The 20,236-nt window shown below is 47.8% G+C and overlaps 1 protein-coding gene across 6 annotated transcripts in view; it reads right to left on the bottom strand.

Moving 5' to 3' along the window:
* The window catches only part of PPP6R3 (protein phosphatase 6 regulatory subunit 3), a 1,278,047-nt gene that overhangs the window by 509,079 nt on the left and 748,732 nt on the right, over positions 1–20,236 (bottom strand). For all 6 annotated transcript variants that reach the window (XM_069223039.1, XM_069223035.1, XM_069223038.1 and 3 more), the window contains one exon: positions 10,961–11,047. In XM_069223039.1, the coding sequence (XP_069079140.1) occupies positions 10,961–11,047 (87 nt within the window). The remainder of the gene's footprint in view (positions 1–10,960; positions 11,048–20,236) is intronic.

Genomic DNA, 20,236 nt, shown 5'->3' on the forward strand with positions numbered 1-20,236 from the left:
CTGCGTCTTCGGAGGGCAGACCAGGAGGGTTTTGCAGAGCACAGGGGATGGGGGTGTGTGGGGGTGGGGGGAGGCGGGTGGGTTAGACACAAGTAGGCACACAAAACACACCCACAGGGGCAGCTGGGTGCAGTGTGCAAAGCAGGCATCGGGTTTTGAATAGGACTCAATGGAGGGACCCGGGGATCACTCTAGCTGGGCAGGCAGGGCACAGGGGGGCTTCTCAGGCCAGCCACCGGCTGGGCTAGGTAGAGGGTCGTCTGAGGGTCACTCTGGCACTGGAAACTCCCAGACCATATACTCGTTATGGCTACCCTGCACTTACAATGTCTAAGGATTTGGTTAGACACTGTAGGGGCATAGTGCTCATATGCCCTCACCTGTGGTATAGTGCACCCTGCCTTATGGCTGTAAGTGCAGGGTAGCCATACTGAGTATATGGTCTGGGAGTTTGTCATTACGACCTCCACAGCACCATAATGGCTACACCAATGACTGGGAAGTTTTGTATCAAACTTCTCAGCACAATAAACCCACACTGATGCCAGTGTAGGATTTATTGAAAAATACACACAGAGGGCATCTTAGAGATGCCCCCTGTATGTTAGCCCAACTACTAGTGCAAGGCTGACCAGTATGTGCCAGCCTGCCACTTCCAGACGGGTTTCTGACCACATGGGGTGAGTGCCTTTGTGCACTCTGTGGTCAGAAACAAAGCCTGTCCTGCAGGAACTGTATCACCTGGCGGTGAGCCTCAAATGTTCAGGCCTGGTGTTAAAATGCCCCAAGGCACTCCAGCTAGTGGGGATGCCCCCCTAAGGTGTCCAGAGCTGAAGTGACCCCAGCCTTGAGAAATCCTCCATCTTGCTTTGGAGGATTAGGACCAATAGGGGTAGGGATGTGCCCACCTCTCCAGAGGGAGTGGGCACAAGGAGAGTGGCCACCGTCAGAGTAGCCATTGGCTACTGCCCTCTGACCAGAACACACCCCTAAATTTAGTATTTAGGGTCCGACCCTGAACCCAGCTCTTCAGATTCCTGACGACATCAAGAAAGAAGGACTGGTGAGCTGAAAACACAGCAGAGAAGAGGAGACACCAAATGACTCGGTACCAGCCCGTCTCCTACTTTGAAAAGCTGCAAGAAAAGAAGCAATGCATTCTACAGGACCAGCGACGCCTGAAAAGCCTCAATGGACTACCTGCATCACCGAGCACCAAGAAACTCCTGTGGAAAGCGGACCTGTCTGAAAAGAAGGCCAATAAGCCATCTTTAAAGGGACTCTCACCTCAATCCAGAAGCATGACTCCAACTATTCTGCACCTGACGGCCCAGGCTTGTGTCCAGAGAAACAAACTATCCAGGGAGGATCCCCAGGAAAATCCGATGAAGTGTCCACCCTGGGCTGACTGCTCTGCTCTCCCACGACGCCTGCAGAGGGAATCCCGAGGACCCCCTGACCGCGACTGCCCGGGACGAAGATATCCGATGCCTGGAGAAGCACTGCCCTCAGGCCAGAGAGAAACAGATCACAGGTGCAGCAAAGACCAGCAGGCGGCCCTCACCCTTGCCATGTCAGTGGCTTGCCCGAGAAGTCCCCCCTGTGCCTCAGTGAGGGTTAGAAAAATAGCCCACCCCAAGACCCTGAAAGGTAGGTGTAAAGTGCACCTACTATCCCCAGAGAGCACAGAAGTCGTGATAGGGGGTTTCTGCAAGGAAGAGCAACACCAGCAATGTAACAAAAGTGGATTTCTGGACCTGAGTACCTGTAAGACAAGAGGACCAAGTCCAATAGTCGCAACAGTGTCTAGAGTGGGCAAGAGCCCAGGAAATGCCAGCTGAGGGTGCAAGGAAGCTGCCAACTGTTGGAAGAAGCTTGGAGTTCTGCAAGAAAGAGGACTAGGAACTTCCCCTTTGGAGGACGGATGTCCCACGTCGTGAAGAAGCTTGCAGAGGTGTTCCCGTGCAGAAAGACCGCAAAGAAGCCTTGCTAGCGGCAAGGGTCGCGGTTAGGGTTTTTGGATGCTGCTGTGGCCCAGGAGGGACCAGGATGTCGCCACTTGGATGAGGAGACAGAGAGGGCGCCCAGCAACGTAGGGAGCCCTCACAGAAGCAGGCAGCACCTGCAGAAGTACCTGAACAGGCACTTAGAAGAAAAGTGAATCGGAGTCCACCCGAAGTCACAAAAGGGAGTCCCACGACTGCGGAGGACAACTCAGAAGGATGTGCACTGCAGGTTAGAGTGTCGGGGACCCAGGCTTGGCTGTGCACAAAGGAAATCCTGGAAGAGTGCACAGGAGCTGGAGCAGCTGCAAATCACGTGGTACCCAGCAATGCAGTCTAGCGTGGGGAGGCAAGGACTTACCTCCACCAAACTTGGACTGAAGAGTCACTGGACTGTGGGAGTCACTTGGCCAGAGTTGCTGAGTTCCAGGGACCACGCTCGTTGTGCTGAGAGGGGACCCAGAGGACCGGTGATGCAGTCTTTTGGTGCCTGCGGTTGCAGGGGGACGATTCCGTCAACCCACAGGAGATTTCTTCAGAGCTCCTGGTGCAGAGAGGAGGCAGGCTAACCCCAGAGCATGCACAACCTGTAAACAGTCGAGAAAGCAGGCAGGATGAAGCGATACAAGGTTGCTAGTAGTCGTCTTGCTACTTTGTTGCGGTTTTGCAGGCGTCCTGAGCAGTCAGCGGTCGATCCTTTGGCAGAAAGTGAAGAGTGAGATGCAGAGGAACTCTGGTGAGCTCTTGCATTCGTTATCTGGTGAGATCCCCAAAGCAGAGACCCTAAATCGCCAGAAAAGGAGGTTTGGCTACCTAGGAAGGAGGATTGGCTACCAAGAGAGGTAAGAGCCTATCAGAAGGAGCCTCTGACGTCACCTGCTGGCACTGGCCACTTAGAGCAGTCCAGTGTGCCACAGACACCTCTGTTTCCAAGATGGCAGAGGTCTGGGACACACTGGAGGAGCTCTGGGCACCTCCCCTGGGAGGTGCAGGTCAGGGGAGTGGTCACTCCCCTTTCCTTTGTCCAGTTTCGCGCCAGAGCAGGGCTGGGGGATCCCTGAACTGGTGTAGACTGGCTTATGCAGAGATGGGCACCATCTGTGCCCATCAAAGCATTTCCAGAAGCTGGGGGAGGCTACTCCTCCCCAGCCTTCACACCTATTTCCAAAGGGAGAGGGTGTTACACCCTCTCTCTGGGGAAGTCCTTTGTTCTGCCTTCCTGGGCCAGGGTTGCCTGGACCCCAGGAGGGCAGAAACCTGTCTGAGGGGTTGGCAGCAGCTGCAGTGGAGACCCCGGATAGGCAGTTTGGCAGTACCCGGGTTCTGTGCTAGAGACCCAGGGGATCATGGAATTATCCCCCTAATGCCAGAATGGCACTGGGGTGACAATTCCATGATCTTAGACATGTTACATGGCCATGCTCAGAGTTACCATTGTGATGCTGTACATAGGTAGTGACCTATGTACAGTGCACGCGTGTAATGGTGTCCCCGCACTCACAAAGTCCGGGGATTTTTTTCCTGAACAATGTGGGGGCACCTTGGCTAGTACCAGGGTGCCCACACACTAAGTAACTTTGCACCCAACCTTCACCAGGTGAAGGTTAGACATATAGGTGACTTATAAGTTACTTAAGTGCAGTGGTAAATGGCTGTGAAATAACGTGGATGTTATTTCACTCAGGCTGCAGTGGCAGGCCTGTGTAAGAATTGTCAGAGCTCCCTATGGGTGGCAAAAGAAATGCTGCATCCCATAGAGATCTCCTGGAACCCCAATACCCTGGGTACCTCAGTACCATATACTAGGGAATTATATGGGTGTACCAGTATGCCAATGTGAATTGGTAAATTTAGTCACTAGCCTGAGCATAACCACTGAGGTTCTGGTTAGAGCCTCAGTGAGACAGTTAGGCATCACACCGGGAACACATACAGGGCACATACTTATGAGCACTGGGGCCCTGCCTGGCAGGGTCCCAGTGACACAGACTAAAACATATATACAGTGAAATATGGGGTTAACATGCCAGGCAAGATGGTACTTTCCTACAGGGCCCACATTATTTTGGCTCCTGCTTGACCTCTGCACCTAACCGGCCCTGTGTTGCTGGTGCTGGGTGTTTGGGGTTATCTTGAACCCCCAACAGTGGGCTACCTATGTCCATGAGATTGAACCTGTAAGTTTGTTACTCACCTCAAAAACTGTACTTTACTTGCCTTCCCCAGGACCTGTTGAAAATTGTACTGTGTCCATCTTTTTGACATTTTACAGAAAACTGTGTACAATGTTAATTCCATTCAAAGTTCCAAGTATTACTGTGTAAAGTAGCTTTCATTTAATGTACTTACCTTCAAAATGAATCTTGTGGTTCTAAAATATATTAACAAAAGAATATTTTTCTATATAAAAACCTATTGGCTTGGACTTAAGTCACTGAGTGTGTTTTCTCACTTATTGCTTGTGTGTGTACAACAAATGCTTAACACTACCCTCTGATAAGCCTAACTGCTCAACCACACTACCACAAATTGAGCATTAGCATTATCTATTATTGCCTCTGTCAAGCCTCTTGTGGAACCCCTGGACTTTGTGCACACTTTATCTGATTTTGATATAGTGTATACAGAGCCAGCTTCCTACACAAACTATGACCTCCTGAGCCAAATCTCAAGGTTGAGCATACTGGGATTGGGATGCCTGATATGACCTTAGTTTTGAGTCAATAGGTTTGGTCTGTTTGGGAGCTTGTGATGTGGTACTAGAAATAGATCCAACAGTGTTGTGTACCAGTGTTGGCGTGCCCACGCGGGAGCTGTGAGTATCATAGGGAGGAAGTGAAACAGATCTTGTTGACCAGAAACGGAATTAGAGGGATAGGGGGGAAAAGCGTAAGCAAATATCCCTGACCAAGTGATCCATAGAGCATTGCCCTTGTATCAAGGGTGTGGGTACCTGGATGCAAAGTTTTGGCATTTTCAGTTTTCGCTTGTTGCGAAGAGGTCTATGTTCAGTGTTCCCCACCTGTGAAAGTACTGTTGAATTACTTGTGGGTGAATCTCCAATTCATGCATTTGTTGCTGTGTGCTGCTTAAGAGGTCCGCTAATTGATTGTGTATCCGTGGAATTTACTCTGCTAATAGTTGAATGCGATTGCCAACTTCCAAATTGTCTGTGCTAGAAGGGACAATTGAGATGTGTGTCCCCTCCCGTTTCTGCAGATAATACATTGTTTGCAAGTTGTCCATTCTTATAAACAGTGTCTTGTGTGTGATCTGTGGCTGGAATGCTTTGAGTGCTAAGAACACTGCCAGCAATTCCAAGTGGTTTATGTCCTAAGTCTTCTGGATTGAGTCCCATTCTCCCTGTATAGTCAGGCTGTTGAGCTGGGGTCCCCAACCAGTGATTGATGCATCTGTGGTGATTATAGTCTGTGGCACAGGGTCCTGAAATGGCCGCCTTTTTGATAAGTTGGTGTGATTCCACCATTGCAGAGAGTTGTAAGTCTGGCAGTCCAACAACACTAAATCGTGAAGTTGATCCTGTGTCTGAGACCATTGTTGCAAAAGACACTGTTTTAGGGTTTGTTTAAATGTGCAGTGGGCACTATTGATATGTACAATGCCATAATTCCCAGAAGTCGTCCAGATAGGGAAAGACATGTATATACTGCCTTCTGAGGTATGCTGCAACCACTACTAGGCATTTCGTAAATACCCTTTAGAGTAACAACAGCACCAAGGGTAACACTTTGAATTGAAAGGTGCTTTCCTGACATCATAAATCTTAGATATTTGCAACGTACTGGTTGTATGGGAATATGGAAGTAAGCATCTTTTAGAACTAATGCTGTCTTGTAGTTCTGTTTTTGTAGTAAAGAAATGACATCCTGAAGAGTAACCATGTGGAAATGCTCAGAGAAAATGTATTGATTGAGGGGTCGGAGATGGAAGAATGGTCAGAGTGTGCCATCCTTCTTTGGTATAAGGAAGTATGGAGAATATACTCCTGTACCTTGTTGAGTTATAGGTACCATTTCTATTGCACCTTTGAGTAACAGCGATTCTACCTCTGTGTTCTGGAGAGAGTGTGTGAGCAAGGGGGAATATTTGGTGGAGTGGAGATGAGTTCTAGCCAATAACCATTGTGGATAATTGACAGTACACCACTGGTCGGACAGGGAAGAGGGCCACCTGTTTATCATTGCTGCTCCAGGTGCTGATTTCTCCAAGGCCTGGGGGGCTGGAGGTGCAGTGGGTCCTTTGGCGTCAGTTATCTTCGTCCAGGGCAGTCGCTGTCAGGAGGGGTCCTCGGGATTCCCTCTGCAGGTGTCATGAAGGGGTGGAGAGGTCAACCCAGGGTGGGCTCTTGTTCGCTGCCGCCTGGGGGTCCTCTCTGGTCGGTTTGGCCACCTGGACTCAGGCGGTAGGTGTCAGCTGCAGAGTGGTTAGAACTCACAGTTCTGGAGTGAAGTGGGAGTCCTTCAGAGTAGCTTTCTTCTGTTCTTCTTTGGACAGGGCTGCTGTCCACAGCAGTTTGTGATCCTCTGTGATGCAGGCAGTCCTCTGGAGATTTGTCAGAGGTCGCTGGACCTGCAGGATGTGTTGCTTTTCTTTTGCAGGTTCTTTGAAACAGGAGACAGGCCAGTAGGGCTGGGGCCCAGTCAGTTGCTGTCTCCTTTCATTCTCTGCTGGGGTTTCAGCTAAGCAGTCCTTCTTGTGAGGTCCTCAGGAATCTGACTAGCTTGGCTCAGGGAGCACTTAAATACAATATTTAGGGGCGTTTTAGGGGTCAGACAGCAGTAGCCAATGGCTACTGTCCCTCAGGGTGGCTATATCCTACTTATGCTCACTCCCTTTTACAAGGGTCTTATCTGTGTGCCAGGGGTGTGCCAATTGAGGAAACAATGGTACATTCTTATTGAGAGAACACTGGTGCTGGGGCCTGGTTAGCAGGGTCCCAAGCACACTCTCAGACAGGTCAGCACCAATATCAGGCAAAATGTGTGTGTGGGGGCGAGGTCACTGCAACAAGGACCATTTTCCTACATTATCCATGTCTGGTCCAAATAGCTGCTGTTTATTAAACGCCATATTAAGGACCACTTGCTCTATCTCATGTTTGAATCCTGGGGCCCGCAACCAAGCATGCCTCCTGATCATAACGCTAGTATTTATACCCCTAGCTGTGGTGTCTGCTGCATCTAGGGCATATCTAATTTGATTGTCAGCAACTTGCTTTTTTGGTGTTATGGAGCGAGATATTGGAGGAAGTCCTGCATCTCGTCCCAGTGGGCCCTGTCATACCTGGAGAAAAGAGCTTGGTAGTTGGCAATTCTCCACTGATTTGCAGCTTCAGTCCCCACTCTTGCCTGCTGCATTAAATTTGCGATTTTATGAGGGGGAGGAGCATCCCCTGTGGACTGACTGTTTGCCCTTTTTCTAGCTGCACTAACAATGAAATCAGGTGTCAATGGTTGTGCTATGAAGAATGGATCTGATGGTGCGGCTTTATATTTTTTATCCACCCTCGGTGTGAGTACTCTAGCCTTTGCTGGTTCTTTAAAAATATCAACATGTTTTAGCATGCCTTGTAGCACTGGCAAACATTAGTACTGTTTATGTGTAGAGGATAGGTGTTTAATAGAAAGTCATCTTCTATGGGTTCAGAGTGCAAGCTGCACATTGTGGTGTGTGGTTGCTCTACCAATCACCTTATTATAGGCTGAGGTGTCTTCTGGTGGATATGGCCTAGTGGTATATGCATCAGGGTCATCAGGGTTGGAATCATATAGATCCCATGGGTCTACATTGTAATTATTGTCGCCCATATAATCCCCATGTGAAGAAACAGGATATTGCATAGAATACTGTGCAAGTGAAGGTGGTGGTGGAGTCTGAGGTGGTGGAGAAGTGGGAAACAATGGAGAATCCTGTGGAGAAGACTGTTGTTGTGTCTTTGGTTTCTCCTTGTGGTTAAATATTTTCGCAGGTGAAGGCACAGGTTACAAACTTTCTTGGAAAGACAGCTTCCTAAGTTATTTAAGGAGGATAGGCAATAATCTTTCCTGTGTCTTTTTAAATCTGTATTTTCCGTTGTTTATGGTCCATGACTTCAAGGATGGGCCTAATGTCTGCAGATTCCTATGTAGATGGAACATATTTGCTTCCTTTAGTTGTGTGCTCCGAAAGCGTGGTGATTGACTGCTTTAATCAGGCCGATAAAGTGGACTATGAAGCAGATGGGAGTTTTTCCAGCTCCGAAGAGGAGCTTGGCTGTTTCAGCTCCGCGGTGGTATGCAAACGTTTTTGTTCCGAAGTGGAAGCCTCCACCTTGCGACTCGATCCCGAAACAAGTGTGGCAGTCTGTTCAGTTGAACGCATTCTGGTCTTCTTCGACGCCGAACCAGAGGACCGTCGTCGAGATGTAACTTTCGGGCCCGACCATGGCCAGTAAGCAATGGTGGACCCAAGACCATTCGTGTTGACTTTTTGTGATGTTTTTGGTGATGGGAAGGGGCTGACGTACGCACGTACTGCGCCGCAGGAATAACTTGGCTGTCCACATCTGAGTCCCGCTCGGAATCGGAGTCTGTGATGGAAACTGCTTCTGCCTGTTCCTCACTGATGTCGGGCCTTTGTTTCATCGACTTCAATGCCATCTCCAGTCGACGTGCTATCCGATCCCGCTGAGTCTTCTTAGAGTGGAAGGATCGGCACGCCTCACAAGCTTCTTCCTTGTGGTCCAGAGAGAGGCAGAGGTTAAACAGAGTGCTGGTCAGTGTAGGAGAAACTTAGCGTGGCACGGAGGGCAGAATCAAAATGGAGCTAGATCCGTGAGTGTGACACAGTAGGGCCAAGAAGGGTGCGGGCACCCGAAATGGTGTTTAATCGATCCCGACACTACAATCGGATCGGGTTTAGCATGGAAAACGTGTTAGAAAACGATACAGACGTGTAAATGAAAGAAAGAGAAGTTCAGATAGTACGGAACTGAGATCTACCGGAGCGAGAGGGAACACGTCCGAACCCAACAGCGGAAATAAAACACTAACAAAGGACTCGATGCCCATGCACACTATCATTGAGAGGAGGAGTCACTCGATCTTGTGACTCGAAAAAGCTTCTTCGAAGAAAAACAACTTGTAACACTCCAAGGCCAACACTAGACGGCAAACTTATGCCAAGCATGTGTATCTGCAGCAACACAAGAAATACAACATATATCCAAACTGCTTTATTAACGTACCATGGGACTCCCACTTCCACGACAGGGAATATTCAAGCATGTGAATCTACAGGGAGTGCAGAATTATTAGGCAAGTTGTATTTTTGAGGATTCATTTTATTATTGAACAACAACCATGTTCTCAATGAACCCAAAAAACTCATTAATATCAAAGCTGAATATTTTTGGAAGTAGTTTTTAGTTTGTTTTTAGTTTTAGCTATGTTAGGGGGATATCTGTGTGTGCAGGTGACTATTACTGTGCATAATTATTAGGCAACTTAACAAAAAAATATATATACCCATTTCAATTATTTATTATTACCAGTGAAACCAATATAACATCTCAACATTCACAAATATACATTTCTGACATTCAAAAACAAAACAAATCAGTGACCAATATAGCCACCTTTCTTTGCAAGGACACTCAAAAGCCTGCCATCCATGGATTCTGTCAGTGTTTTGATCTGTTCACCATCAACATTGTGTGCAGCAGCAACCACAGCCTCCCAGACACTGTTCAGAGAGGTGTACTGTTTTCCCTCCTTGTAAATCTCACATTTGATGATGGACCACAGGTTCTCAATGGGGTTCAGATCAGGTGAACAAGGAGGCCATGTCATTAGATTTCCTTCTTTTATACCCTTTCTTGCCAGCCACGCTGTGGAGTACTTTGACGCGTGTGATTGAGCATTGTCCTGCATGAAAATCATGTTTTTCTTGAAGGATGCAGACTTCTTCCTGTACCACTACTTGAAGAAGGTGTCTTCCAGGAACTGGCAGTAGGACTGGGAGTTGAGCTTGACTCCATCCTCAACCCGAAAAGGCCCCACAAGCTCATCTTTGATGATACCAGCCCAAACCAGTACTCCACCTCCACCTTGCTGGCGTCTGAGTCAGACTGGAGCTCTCTGCCCTTTACCAATCCAGCCACGGGCCCATCCATCTGGCCCATCAAGACTCACTCTCATTTCATCAGTCCATAAAACCTTAGAAAAATCAGTCTTGAGATATTTCTTGGCCCAGTCTTGACGTTTCAGCTTGTGTATCTTGTTCAGTGGTGGTCGTCTTTCAGCCTTTCTTACCTTGGCCATGTCTCTGAGTATTGCACACCTTGTGGTTTTGGGCACTCCAGTGATGTTGCAGCTCTGAAATATGGCCAAACTGGTGGCAAGTGGCATCGTGGCAGCTGCACGCTTGACTTTTCTCAGTTCATGGGCAGTTATTTTGCGCCTTGGTTTTTCCACACGCTTCTTGCGACCCTGTTGACTATTTTGAATGTAACGCTTGATTGTTCGATGATCACGCTTCAGAAGCTTTGCAATTTTAAGAGTGCTGCATCCCTCTGCAAGATATCTCACTATTTTTTACTTTTCTGAGCCTGTCAAGTCCTTCTTTTGACCCATTTTGCCAAAGGAAAGGAAGTTGCCTAATAATTATGCACACCTGATATAGGGTGTTGATGTCATTAGACCACACCCCTTCTCATTACAGAGATGCACATCACCTAATATGCTTAATTGGTAGTAGGCTTTCGAGCCTATACAGCTTGGAGTAAGACAACATGCATAAAGAGGATGATGTGGTCAAAATACTCATTTGCCTAATAATTCTGCACTCCCTGTATGAAAGATGCCAATACTGGAGAACCACAGTTAAGTAAAATAATTTTCTTCTCTCAGATACCTAATAAAATAATAACTAGACAGCACTATATATCTATCACTCACCTGCTGCAATGAAGAATCGTGCGAGAATCCTGTATCCTTAAAGTCAATCTCATCATCACTAGATGAATGAATGTGCCTTGTGGTAACCTGTACAGAGATTAACACAAAAATAATACAAATTTATACTGAGACATACACTTCAAATTTATGACTGCGAAAAATTATAACATGATAAACAGACGAAAATAGTTAAAAATGGAAGCCCACTTTTTGAGCACTTATTCAATTATATATGTTCCGCTATAACATTAAGTAAATGGCTCAATATGAGCTTCAGGGTGTAGACTGAAAATCCTGTTTTAAGAACTGGACATCACTTCTTTAATGAAAAACTGAATGCTAAAAGGATTAATATAAACAAAGCTGTAGGAAGCTGGCCTGTTAGACACCTATGGTGTTGGTACCTTCCACCAGGTCCAGGCAACCCTTATTAGTGAAGTGTAGGCAGTGTCTAGGAAGCCAGGGCTCTCTAGTGGTAGCTGTGGATGAGCAGCCAAGACTTACCTAGGGGACATGCAAAGCTGATGTAATACCATGATAATCACCCAGCACTTATCACACACGAAAGAACCACAATGTCCCAAAAATAAAGGTACTTTATTATGGTAGAACAACACTAGATACATATAGCCAGACCTCCCCAAATGGAGTTAAGTACACACTAGTTATATTCACAGTCAGAAATTAGCGTAGAAACAAGGAGCACTGGCAATACTTGGTGAAAGTGGTAAGGGCCCTGGGAGAGGGTCAAACCATATACTAAGAAAGTGGAATTTGAGCTACTGTCCCCCACCCAAGAATGTGGAATTGTTAGAGGAGAGCAGTAAGAACAAGGAACCCTAAATGGTGAGTAACTGAGTGTAAGGAAATCCCTCCTTGGCATGGTTACCTCCTAACCTTTTGCCTTTGTTGATGCTAAGTTTTGATTGAAAGTGTGCTGGGACCCTGCTAACCAGGACCCAGCACCAGTGTTCTTTCCCTAAACTGTACCTTTGCTTCCACAATTGGCACTGCCCTGGCACTCAGATAAGTCCCTTGTAGCTGGTACCAAGGGCCCTTATGCCAGGGAAGGTCTCCAAGGGCTGCAGCATGTCTTATGCCATCCTGGGGGGCCCTCACTCAGCACATGCACACTGCCTCACAGCTTGTGTGCACTGGTGGGGAGAAAAAGGCTAAGTTGACATGGCACTCCCCTCAGAGTGCCATGCCAACCTCCCACTGCCTGAGGCATAGGTAAGTCACCCCTCTAGTAGGCCTTACAGCCCTAAGGCAGGGTGCACTATACCACAGGTAAGGGCATACGTGCATGAGCACTATACCCCTACAGTGTCTAAGCAAAACCTTAGACATTGTAAGTGCAGGGTAGCCATAAGAGTATATGGTCTGGGAGTTTGTCAAACACGAACTCCACAGTTCCATAATGGCTACACTGAAAACTGGGAAGTTTGGTATCAAACTTCTCAGCACAATAAATGCACACTGATGCCAAGGTGCAATTTATTGTAACATACACCGAGAGGGCATCTTAGAGATGCCCCCTGAATACCAATCCGACTTCTAGTGTGGGGCTGACCAGTTTCTGCCAGACTGCCACACACCAGACAAGTTGCTGGCCACATGGGGAGAGTGGATTTGTTACTCTGTGGCCAGGAACAAAGTCTGTACTGGGATCTGTAACACCTGGCGGTGAGCCTCAAAGGCTCACCCCCCTTTGTTACTGTGCCCCAGGGCGTCCCAGCTAGTGGACATGCCCGCACCTCCAGCCACTGCCCCCACTGTTGGCAGCAAGGCTGGAGGAGATAATGAGAAAAACAAGGAGCAGTCACCCACCAGTCAGGACAGCCCCTAAGGTGTCCTGAGATGAGGTGACCCCTGCCTTTAGAAATCCTCCATCTTAGTTTTGGAGGATTCCCCTAAAAGGTCTAGGGATGTGCCCCCCCTCCCCACAGGTAGGAGGCACAAGGAGGGCGTAGCCACCCTCAAGGACAGTAGCCATTGATTACTGCCCCTCAGACCCAAACACACCCCTAAATTCAGTATTTAGGGGCACCCCAGAACCTAGGAAACTAGATTCCTGCAACCTGAAGAAACAATAAGGACTGCTGACCTACAAACCTGCAGAGAAGACGGATGACGACAACTGCTTTGGCCCCAGCCCTACCAGCCTGTCTCCAGAATCTAAGAGCCTGCACAGCGACGCATCCGACAGGGACCAGTGACCTCTGAGGACTCAGATGACTGCCCTGAACCCGAAGGACCAAGAAACTTACGAGAACAGCTGCACTGTTCAAAAACAGTAACAACTTGCTAGCAACTTTGAAAGAACTCTTCCTTCCCGCCGGAAGCGTGAGACTTCTCACTCTGCACCCAACGCCCATGGCTCGAGTTTCAGAGAACTAACACTGCAGAGAGGACTCTCAGGCGACTGAGATGGCGTGAGTAACCTGAGTCGACCTCCCTGCACCCTCACAGCGACACCTGCAGAGAGGATCCAGAGGCTCCCCCTGACCGTGACTGCCTGATAACAAGGAACCGGATGCCTGGTCCAAGCACTGCACCCGCAGCCCCCAGGACCGAGATGCCCAGCAGGCAGCCCTCATCCTAACCCAGTCGGTGGCTGGCCAGAGAAGCCCCCCTGTGCCCTCCCTGCATCGCCTAAGTGACCCTCGGGTCCCTCCATTGTTTCCTATAGCAAGCCTGATGCCTACTTTGCACACTGCACCTGGCCGCCCCTGTGTCTCTGAGGGTGTTTTGTTTGCCTGTTTGTGTCCCTCCCCCAGTGCTCTACAAAACCCCATGGTATGCTCCCCTAGGACGTAGGTACTTACCTGCCAGCAGACCGGAATCGGAGCATCCCTGTTCTCCCTAGGCACCTGTGTGTTTTGGGCTCTCCTTTGACCTCTGCACCTGACCGGCCCTGTGTTGCTGGTGCGGTGATTTTGGGGATGCCTTGAATCCCCAACGGTGGGCTGCCTATGCCCAGGAGACTGACTGTGTAAGTGCTTTACTTACCTGCAAAACCTAACCAAATTTGCCTCCCCCAGTAACAGTTGATTTTTGCACTGTGTCCACTTTTAAAATAGCTTATTGCCATTTTAACTAAAACTTTGTGTACTACTGTTTTAAATCAAAGTTCTATACTTACCTGTGTGAAGTACCTTGCATTTTATGTACTTATCTTGAATCCTGTGGTTCTAAAATAAAGAAGATATTTTTCTATATAAAAAATATTGACCTGGAGTTAAGTCTGAGTGTGTGTTCCTCATTTATTGCCTGTGTGTGTACAACAAATGTTCAACACTACCCTCTGATAAACCTACTGCTCGACCACACAACCACAAAATAGAGCATTACTATTATCTAATTTTGCCACTATCAACCTCTAAGGGAACCCTAGGACTCTATGCACACCATCTCTCAATTTGAGATAGTATATACAGAGCCAGCTTCCTACAATTAGTATTCTAGGGTCAGAGTAATACCCACTTCCCGGCAGAAGTGGTCATATAGAGGGTGTAGTCACCCCAAAGGTAGGCAACGCATTGGCTGCTTCCTGTCACTCCCTGTAATGCCCCTAAATTGAGTATTTAGGTGGCATCGTCTGAACCCAGGAACTCAGATTAGTTGGATCAAGAGATGAAGAGGAGTCACTGTCTGGCGAGAACATTAGAAGTGCCGTGGACTTTTGGTGCCTAACTCTGCCTGCTTGCAACTCTCTCAACTATTGCAACAGACTGACGCGTTCTGCAAGATGGAGAACTATCAAAGCCTTAGATAGTCTACCAGCACCTGGAAAATCACTGCCAGTCTTACTTCTAGTAGACCACAGGCACCAACAAGTAGAGTCCCTGCCCCGACCGATGCAACAGATGACCAGAAGAAGGTACTTTCGCTCTGGAGTACTAGATCTGCCACCCCACAAAGTGTGACCACACCAGGACCAACCAGAGCCGTGCAGCACCAACCACCCAGGTACCAGACAGCCTTCACCAAGCACCAACAGTGAGTCCAATCTGAGACCCACTTCGTGAGTGGCCCAGCAGCCCTGATTTTACCCCTGCCAGCTGCTAGTCCCTAACCATGAAGAGCATATTTCTGCACCAGGTCAAGCTGGCCTATCCACTGTGATTCTGAGCTGCATGGCCAGGATTCTGAAGAACTGGTTGTCTCTACCCCCCACCCCCAACTCCCAATCTCTGATTTGTCCCCAAGTGCCCCTGTGCAGCCTGTTTCCAGGTCCGCTCCCCCTTTAAGGTAGCAAGCCCAGCACCCTGCTCCCAGTGAAACCTGGGCACCTCTGAACTCCTGGTAATACTCTGGCCCCTGGGCCTCTACAACACCAAACCCTGAAGGTGAAGCCCATGAAACTGAATGTACATAAATGTATTCATTACTGATTTGTCCTTCTATAGGACTGCATTATGTGTAAAGGAACACCAGTTTGAACATTTTACTTACCTGTAAAAATTGATATCAAATACAGCACTTACACTTTAACGAAGTTCCTGGTTTCAAAACATATGTGAAAAGAAGGAATGGTTTCTTACCTGTAACTCCAGTTCTCTCGTAGGGGTATTTCCATGATGGTCATAAGCACTGACTAGTTCTGCGCGCCTGCGGGGACCCCGGAGCACTGTTCTGTAATGTATTCTTAAGTGTAGATGTTAGCCTTTCTTGAAAAAAAGGCATGTTAAACCACTTAAGAATATCAATGTGCAGCCTAGGTGAAAAGCTACACTGCCCAAAATTGTTTATTCTTGAGGTTGGAAAGAAAGACAGCTGTAGTATAGATACACCTTTAAACACATACTTATTCTAGAAATATAATAAAAAATATATTCTCAAACTTTATTTACACCTCCAAACGAGAATAAAACAATGCAGGGCAGTATAGCCCATAGGCTGCCATTATACAGGATGTAAACAGAGCTGTGCCTTAAAGAAAGGAAAGTCTTCCTGTATCCCATCATGCACAGCAAAAGGCAGTTGCCTCAGTTCTTTTTGTAGGCTTATAACATGACATGAAGAAACAGGAACATTCTTTGTAATATCAACACTGTTATCATTATAGCAACCTGTTCTATGTCAAGTCCACCGGGGAGGAGGGAGGGTTGCTTATGACTATCATGGGAATACCCCTACGAGAGAACTGGAGTTACAGGTAAGAAACCATTCCTTCTCTGGTAGGGGATTTCCATGTATAGACATAAGCACTGAATAGATTAGCAAGCCCATCCCCATAACCGCGGTGGAGTAGACAGAAAAATACTGAAACCACAAATTATGCAAATAAATTCTTGAGAGAGGCCTGTCCGACCTGCGCATCTGCCCTAGCATCTGAGTCAAGGCAGTAATGCTTAGTAAAGGTATGGGCCGATTTCCAAGTGGCCGCTTTGCATATTTCTGACAAAGGAATATTTCTCAGCAAGGCAGCAGTCACTGCCTTCCCTCTAGTAGAATGGGCTTTTGGTTTGCCATCCAGCGATTTATTTGCTAACTGATAACAAAAAACGATACATGAGACAATCCACCTGGATAAGGATTGTTTGGAAGTGGCCAACCCTGTTCTAACCGGGCCATAGTTAATAAACAGTTGCTGTGATTTACGCAAGCTTTTTGTCCTGTCCAAGTAAAATTTTAAAACCCTCTTTACGTCGAGAGAATGTAGGGTTCGCTCGGCAGGGGTAGAAGGATTTTGGAAGAAGGTTGGTAATGAAATGGTTTGGTTCACATGGAAGTCTGAAACGACTTTAGGTAAAAATTTTGGATGTGTCCTCAAAACTACTTTCGAAGAATGAAAAACCGTATAAGGTTCTTGAGCACAAAAGGGCCTGGATCTCACTGACCCTTTGAGCTGATGTGATTGCAACCAAAAAAGCAGTTTTCCACGTAAGATGTTGGAGTGATGCTTTATGTATTGGTTCAAACAGAGGTAGCATCAGACGCGAGAGGGCAATATTCAGTTCCCATGGAGGAGATGGTCTTCTTATGGGAGGAAAAACCTTTTTCAAACCCTCCAGGAAGTCTTTTATGATTGGAATCCTAAAGAAAGAGGTTTGGGAAGGGCTCTTTCTATATGCCGTTAGAGCCGCCAGGTGTACTTTTATTGATGACAATTGCAATCCAGACTTTGCCAAACCTAATAAGTATGGCAGAATAGTCTCCTCTCCACAGGAAATTGGGTCAATATTATTGTCCAAGCACCACACGCAGAACCTTTTCCATTTGCATGCATAAGCTGCTCTTGTGGAGGGGCGCTTTGCTTCCTTCAGAATCTCCATGCAGTCCTGAGGTAGATTCAGGTGACCATATCGTACTAACTCAGGAGCCATGCTGCCAAATTCAACGATGAGGTTGGGATGAGATATCTGGCCTCAGAACTTCGTGAGAAGGTCTGGGCGACAAGGTAGCCTGATGTGTGGTTTGAGTGACCGGTGAAGTAGGTCTGGAAACCACCACTGGCGTGGCCATTCCGGGGCAATGAGAATCATCCTGGAGTGAGCATTGGATAGCTTAAGGAGGACTGCCGGTATCAGGGGAAGCGGTGGAAAGGCGTAAAGAAATGCTCCTGACCAGCTTATCCACAGGGCATTCCCCAGCGTTCGTGGATGGTAGTATCTGGAGGCGAAGTTTTGGCATTTTTTGTTTTCTGGGGTTGCGAATAGGTCTATAGAGGGCGTACCCCACATGGCAAAAATGGAACGGAGGACGTTGTCGTGCAAAACCCATTCGTGGTTTTCACCCTTAGCGCGGCTGAGGGCATCCGCTTGAACATTCTGTATGTTGCCACTAGCGAGATGTTCCTGGCTAGGAGCCAATGCCAGATTGTTTGAGCCTCTGTCGACCGTCCTGGATCTGGTGCCTCCTTGTTTGTTTAAATAATACATGGTAGCCACGTTGTCCGACTGGAGAAGCGGAGTTTTCGTCTTCAGAGATGAGGAAGGCTTTGAGCGCAGAATGGACTGCGCGAAGCTCCAACAGGTTGATGTGATACAGTCGCTCTCTCTGTGACCACTTGCCTTGGACTCTAAGGCGATCCATATGCGCCCCCCATCCGAGCAGCGATGCGTCTGTGACAATGGTTTGGGTTGGCGGCTGTTGTTGGAATGGAATCCCCTCCAGAAGATTGTTGGGCGAACACCACCACTTGAGGGATTGTAAGGCGTGGGGAGAAAGAAGGACACTGTTCTCCCAATCGTCCACTAGTTGACACCATTGATCCTCCAGACATTCCTGTAAGGGTCTCATATGGAGGCGAGCATTGGGAATGAGATGGATGCAAGATGCCATCGAGCCCAGGAGAGAGGATATCGCTCTTGCAGTGGTCTGAGGTGTTTTCTGGAGCTGCTGGCACTTTTGGAGAATTGATAATCGTCGTTCCTATGAAGGAAACACCTTTCCTTGTTTGGTATCTATGATGGCACCTAAGTAATGCAGCCTCTGAACAGGTGTTGCTGTGGATTTGGGGAGATTGACTTGAAGGCCCAGGCTCTGGAGGAGCTGATGAGACCAGTTGAAATGCTGTTGAGCCTCTAGATACGGGGAAGCTTTTATGAGCCAATCGTCTAGATAGGGGTAGACGAATATTCAATGTTTCCTCAAATGGGCTGTCACCACCGCCATGCATTTGGAAAAAGATCTTGGTGCTGATTTGAGGCCGAAGGGTAGTCACGTAAATTGGTAATTACTTTTTCCGACGATGAACCTTAGAAACTTTCGATGTTTCTCGATCACCGGAATGTGAAAGTAAGCGTTGCAGAGGTCTATCGCGCAGAGCCAGTCGCCCTGACGAAGTTGAGGGTAAATTTGGTGCAAGGATAGCATCCTGAATTTTTCTCTGAGAATCCACTTGTTTGCTACCCTTAGGTCTAGAATTGGACAAAACTCTTGTTTGACTTTCTTTGGTACCAAAAAATACCTCGAGTAGATTCCCTTTCCATGCTGATTGATCGAGACGGGTTCTATTGCTCTCTTTTGTAATAGGGTTGCTACTTCTAATTGAAGAGCGTTGAGGTGGTGACTCACTGGTTTGGGTGGAATAGACGGCGGAGGGCTGATGAACCTGAGAGAGTAGCCATTCCGCACAATATTCAACACCCAGGCGACTGACGTGATGCGTTGCCACTCGTCCAGATGATTTGAGATACTTCCCCCTACCGGAGTGGGTAACGGAGGAGGGGGAAGCGAGGATTCAGGGCTTAGACGCTGGTGTCTGACGAGTTGTCTGGGTTTGCAGTGTAGTGCGACCCCTTGCCGACTTTCGTTGTGTCGAGAAGGTTCTTTGATGCTGTTGCTGGGGTCTTGAAGACATCCACTGTGGCATTTGATATCTGTGCGTAAAGAGCCTTCGTTGGTAGGGACGGAATGTTTTCCGTTGCTCTCGGTCTCTCGATGCCCACCGCTTTCAGAGTGTCTAGTTCAGTTTTCATCCTCGACATCTCGTCATCAGCATGAGAGCCAAACAAGGTGGAGCCTGAGAAGGGCAAATTTGTAATTCTCTGTTGTGCCTCTGGTTTAAGAGACGTCAGGCGTAGCCAAGCGTGTCTTCTTAAGGCCACTCTCCATGAGCATAATTATGTGAGGACAGCACCGAAGAGTCGGCAGCGGCGCTTATCACTTGATTGGAGACCATGGCACCTTCACTCACTATCTCCAAAAAATCTTCCCTTTTCTCTTTAGGGAGATGTTCCGCAAACTGCAGCACAGAGTCCCAAAGGGCAGGATCATACCTGCCTAACAGCGCAGTAGCGCTGGCTGCTTTCATCGTGATGGCGGAGGTAGAGCATACTTTGCGACCTGTGGCATCAATCTTTCTACTCTCCTTGTCCGGAGGTGAGGAGGAAGACGGAGATGTAGAATGCAACTTTTTTGCAGCCACAATGACCGAGTGAGGCACTGGATCCGACCTTAAGAATAGAGGGTCCTGCTCCATGGGGGCGATATTTCTTTATAAGCCTGGAAGGAGCAGTTTTAGCTGTGGCCGGTGTTAAAAATATATCCATTGCCGGTTCAAGAAGCCCTGGGACCAGTGGTATTAATGGTCTTGAAGCTGCCGTTGGAGCGGGCACTGCCAGCGGGATGTTTAATTTGGTAGCACCTCGCACCAGGACCTCTTGGAAAGTGTTCACGTCGTCTATGGGAGAAACTCTGAGACAGTGAGTCAGATAGGGTTGGAGAGTAATCCCTTGTGGACGAAGAGGAATGTCTATGGTGGGAACGAGGAGATCTTTGAACTGATTCACGTCGACGATGGTGTCGAGGGGAAGAAGAGCATCT

Source organism: Pleurodeles waltl, chromosome 3_1, assembly GCF_031143425.1.
Source record: "Pleurodeles waltl isolate 20211129_DDA chromosome 3_1, aPleWal1.hap1.20221129, whole genome shotgun sequence".
NCBI classification, from domain to species: domain Eukaryota; kingdom Metazoa; phylum Chordata; class Amphibia; order Caudata; family Salamandridae; genus Pleurodeles; species Pleurodeles waltl.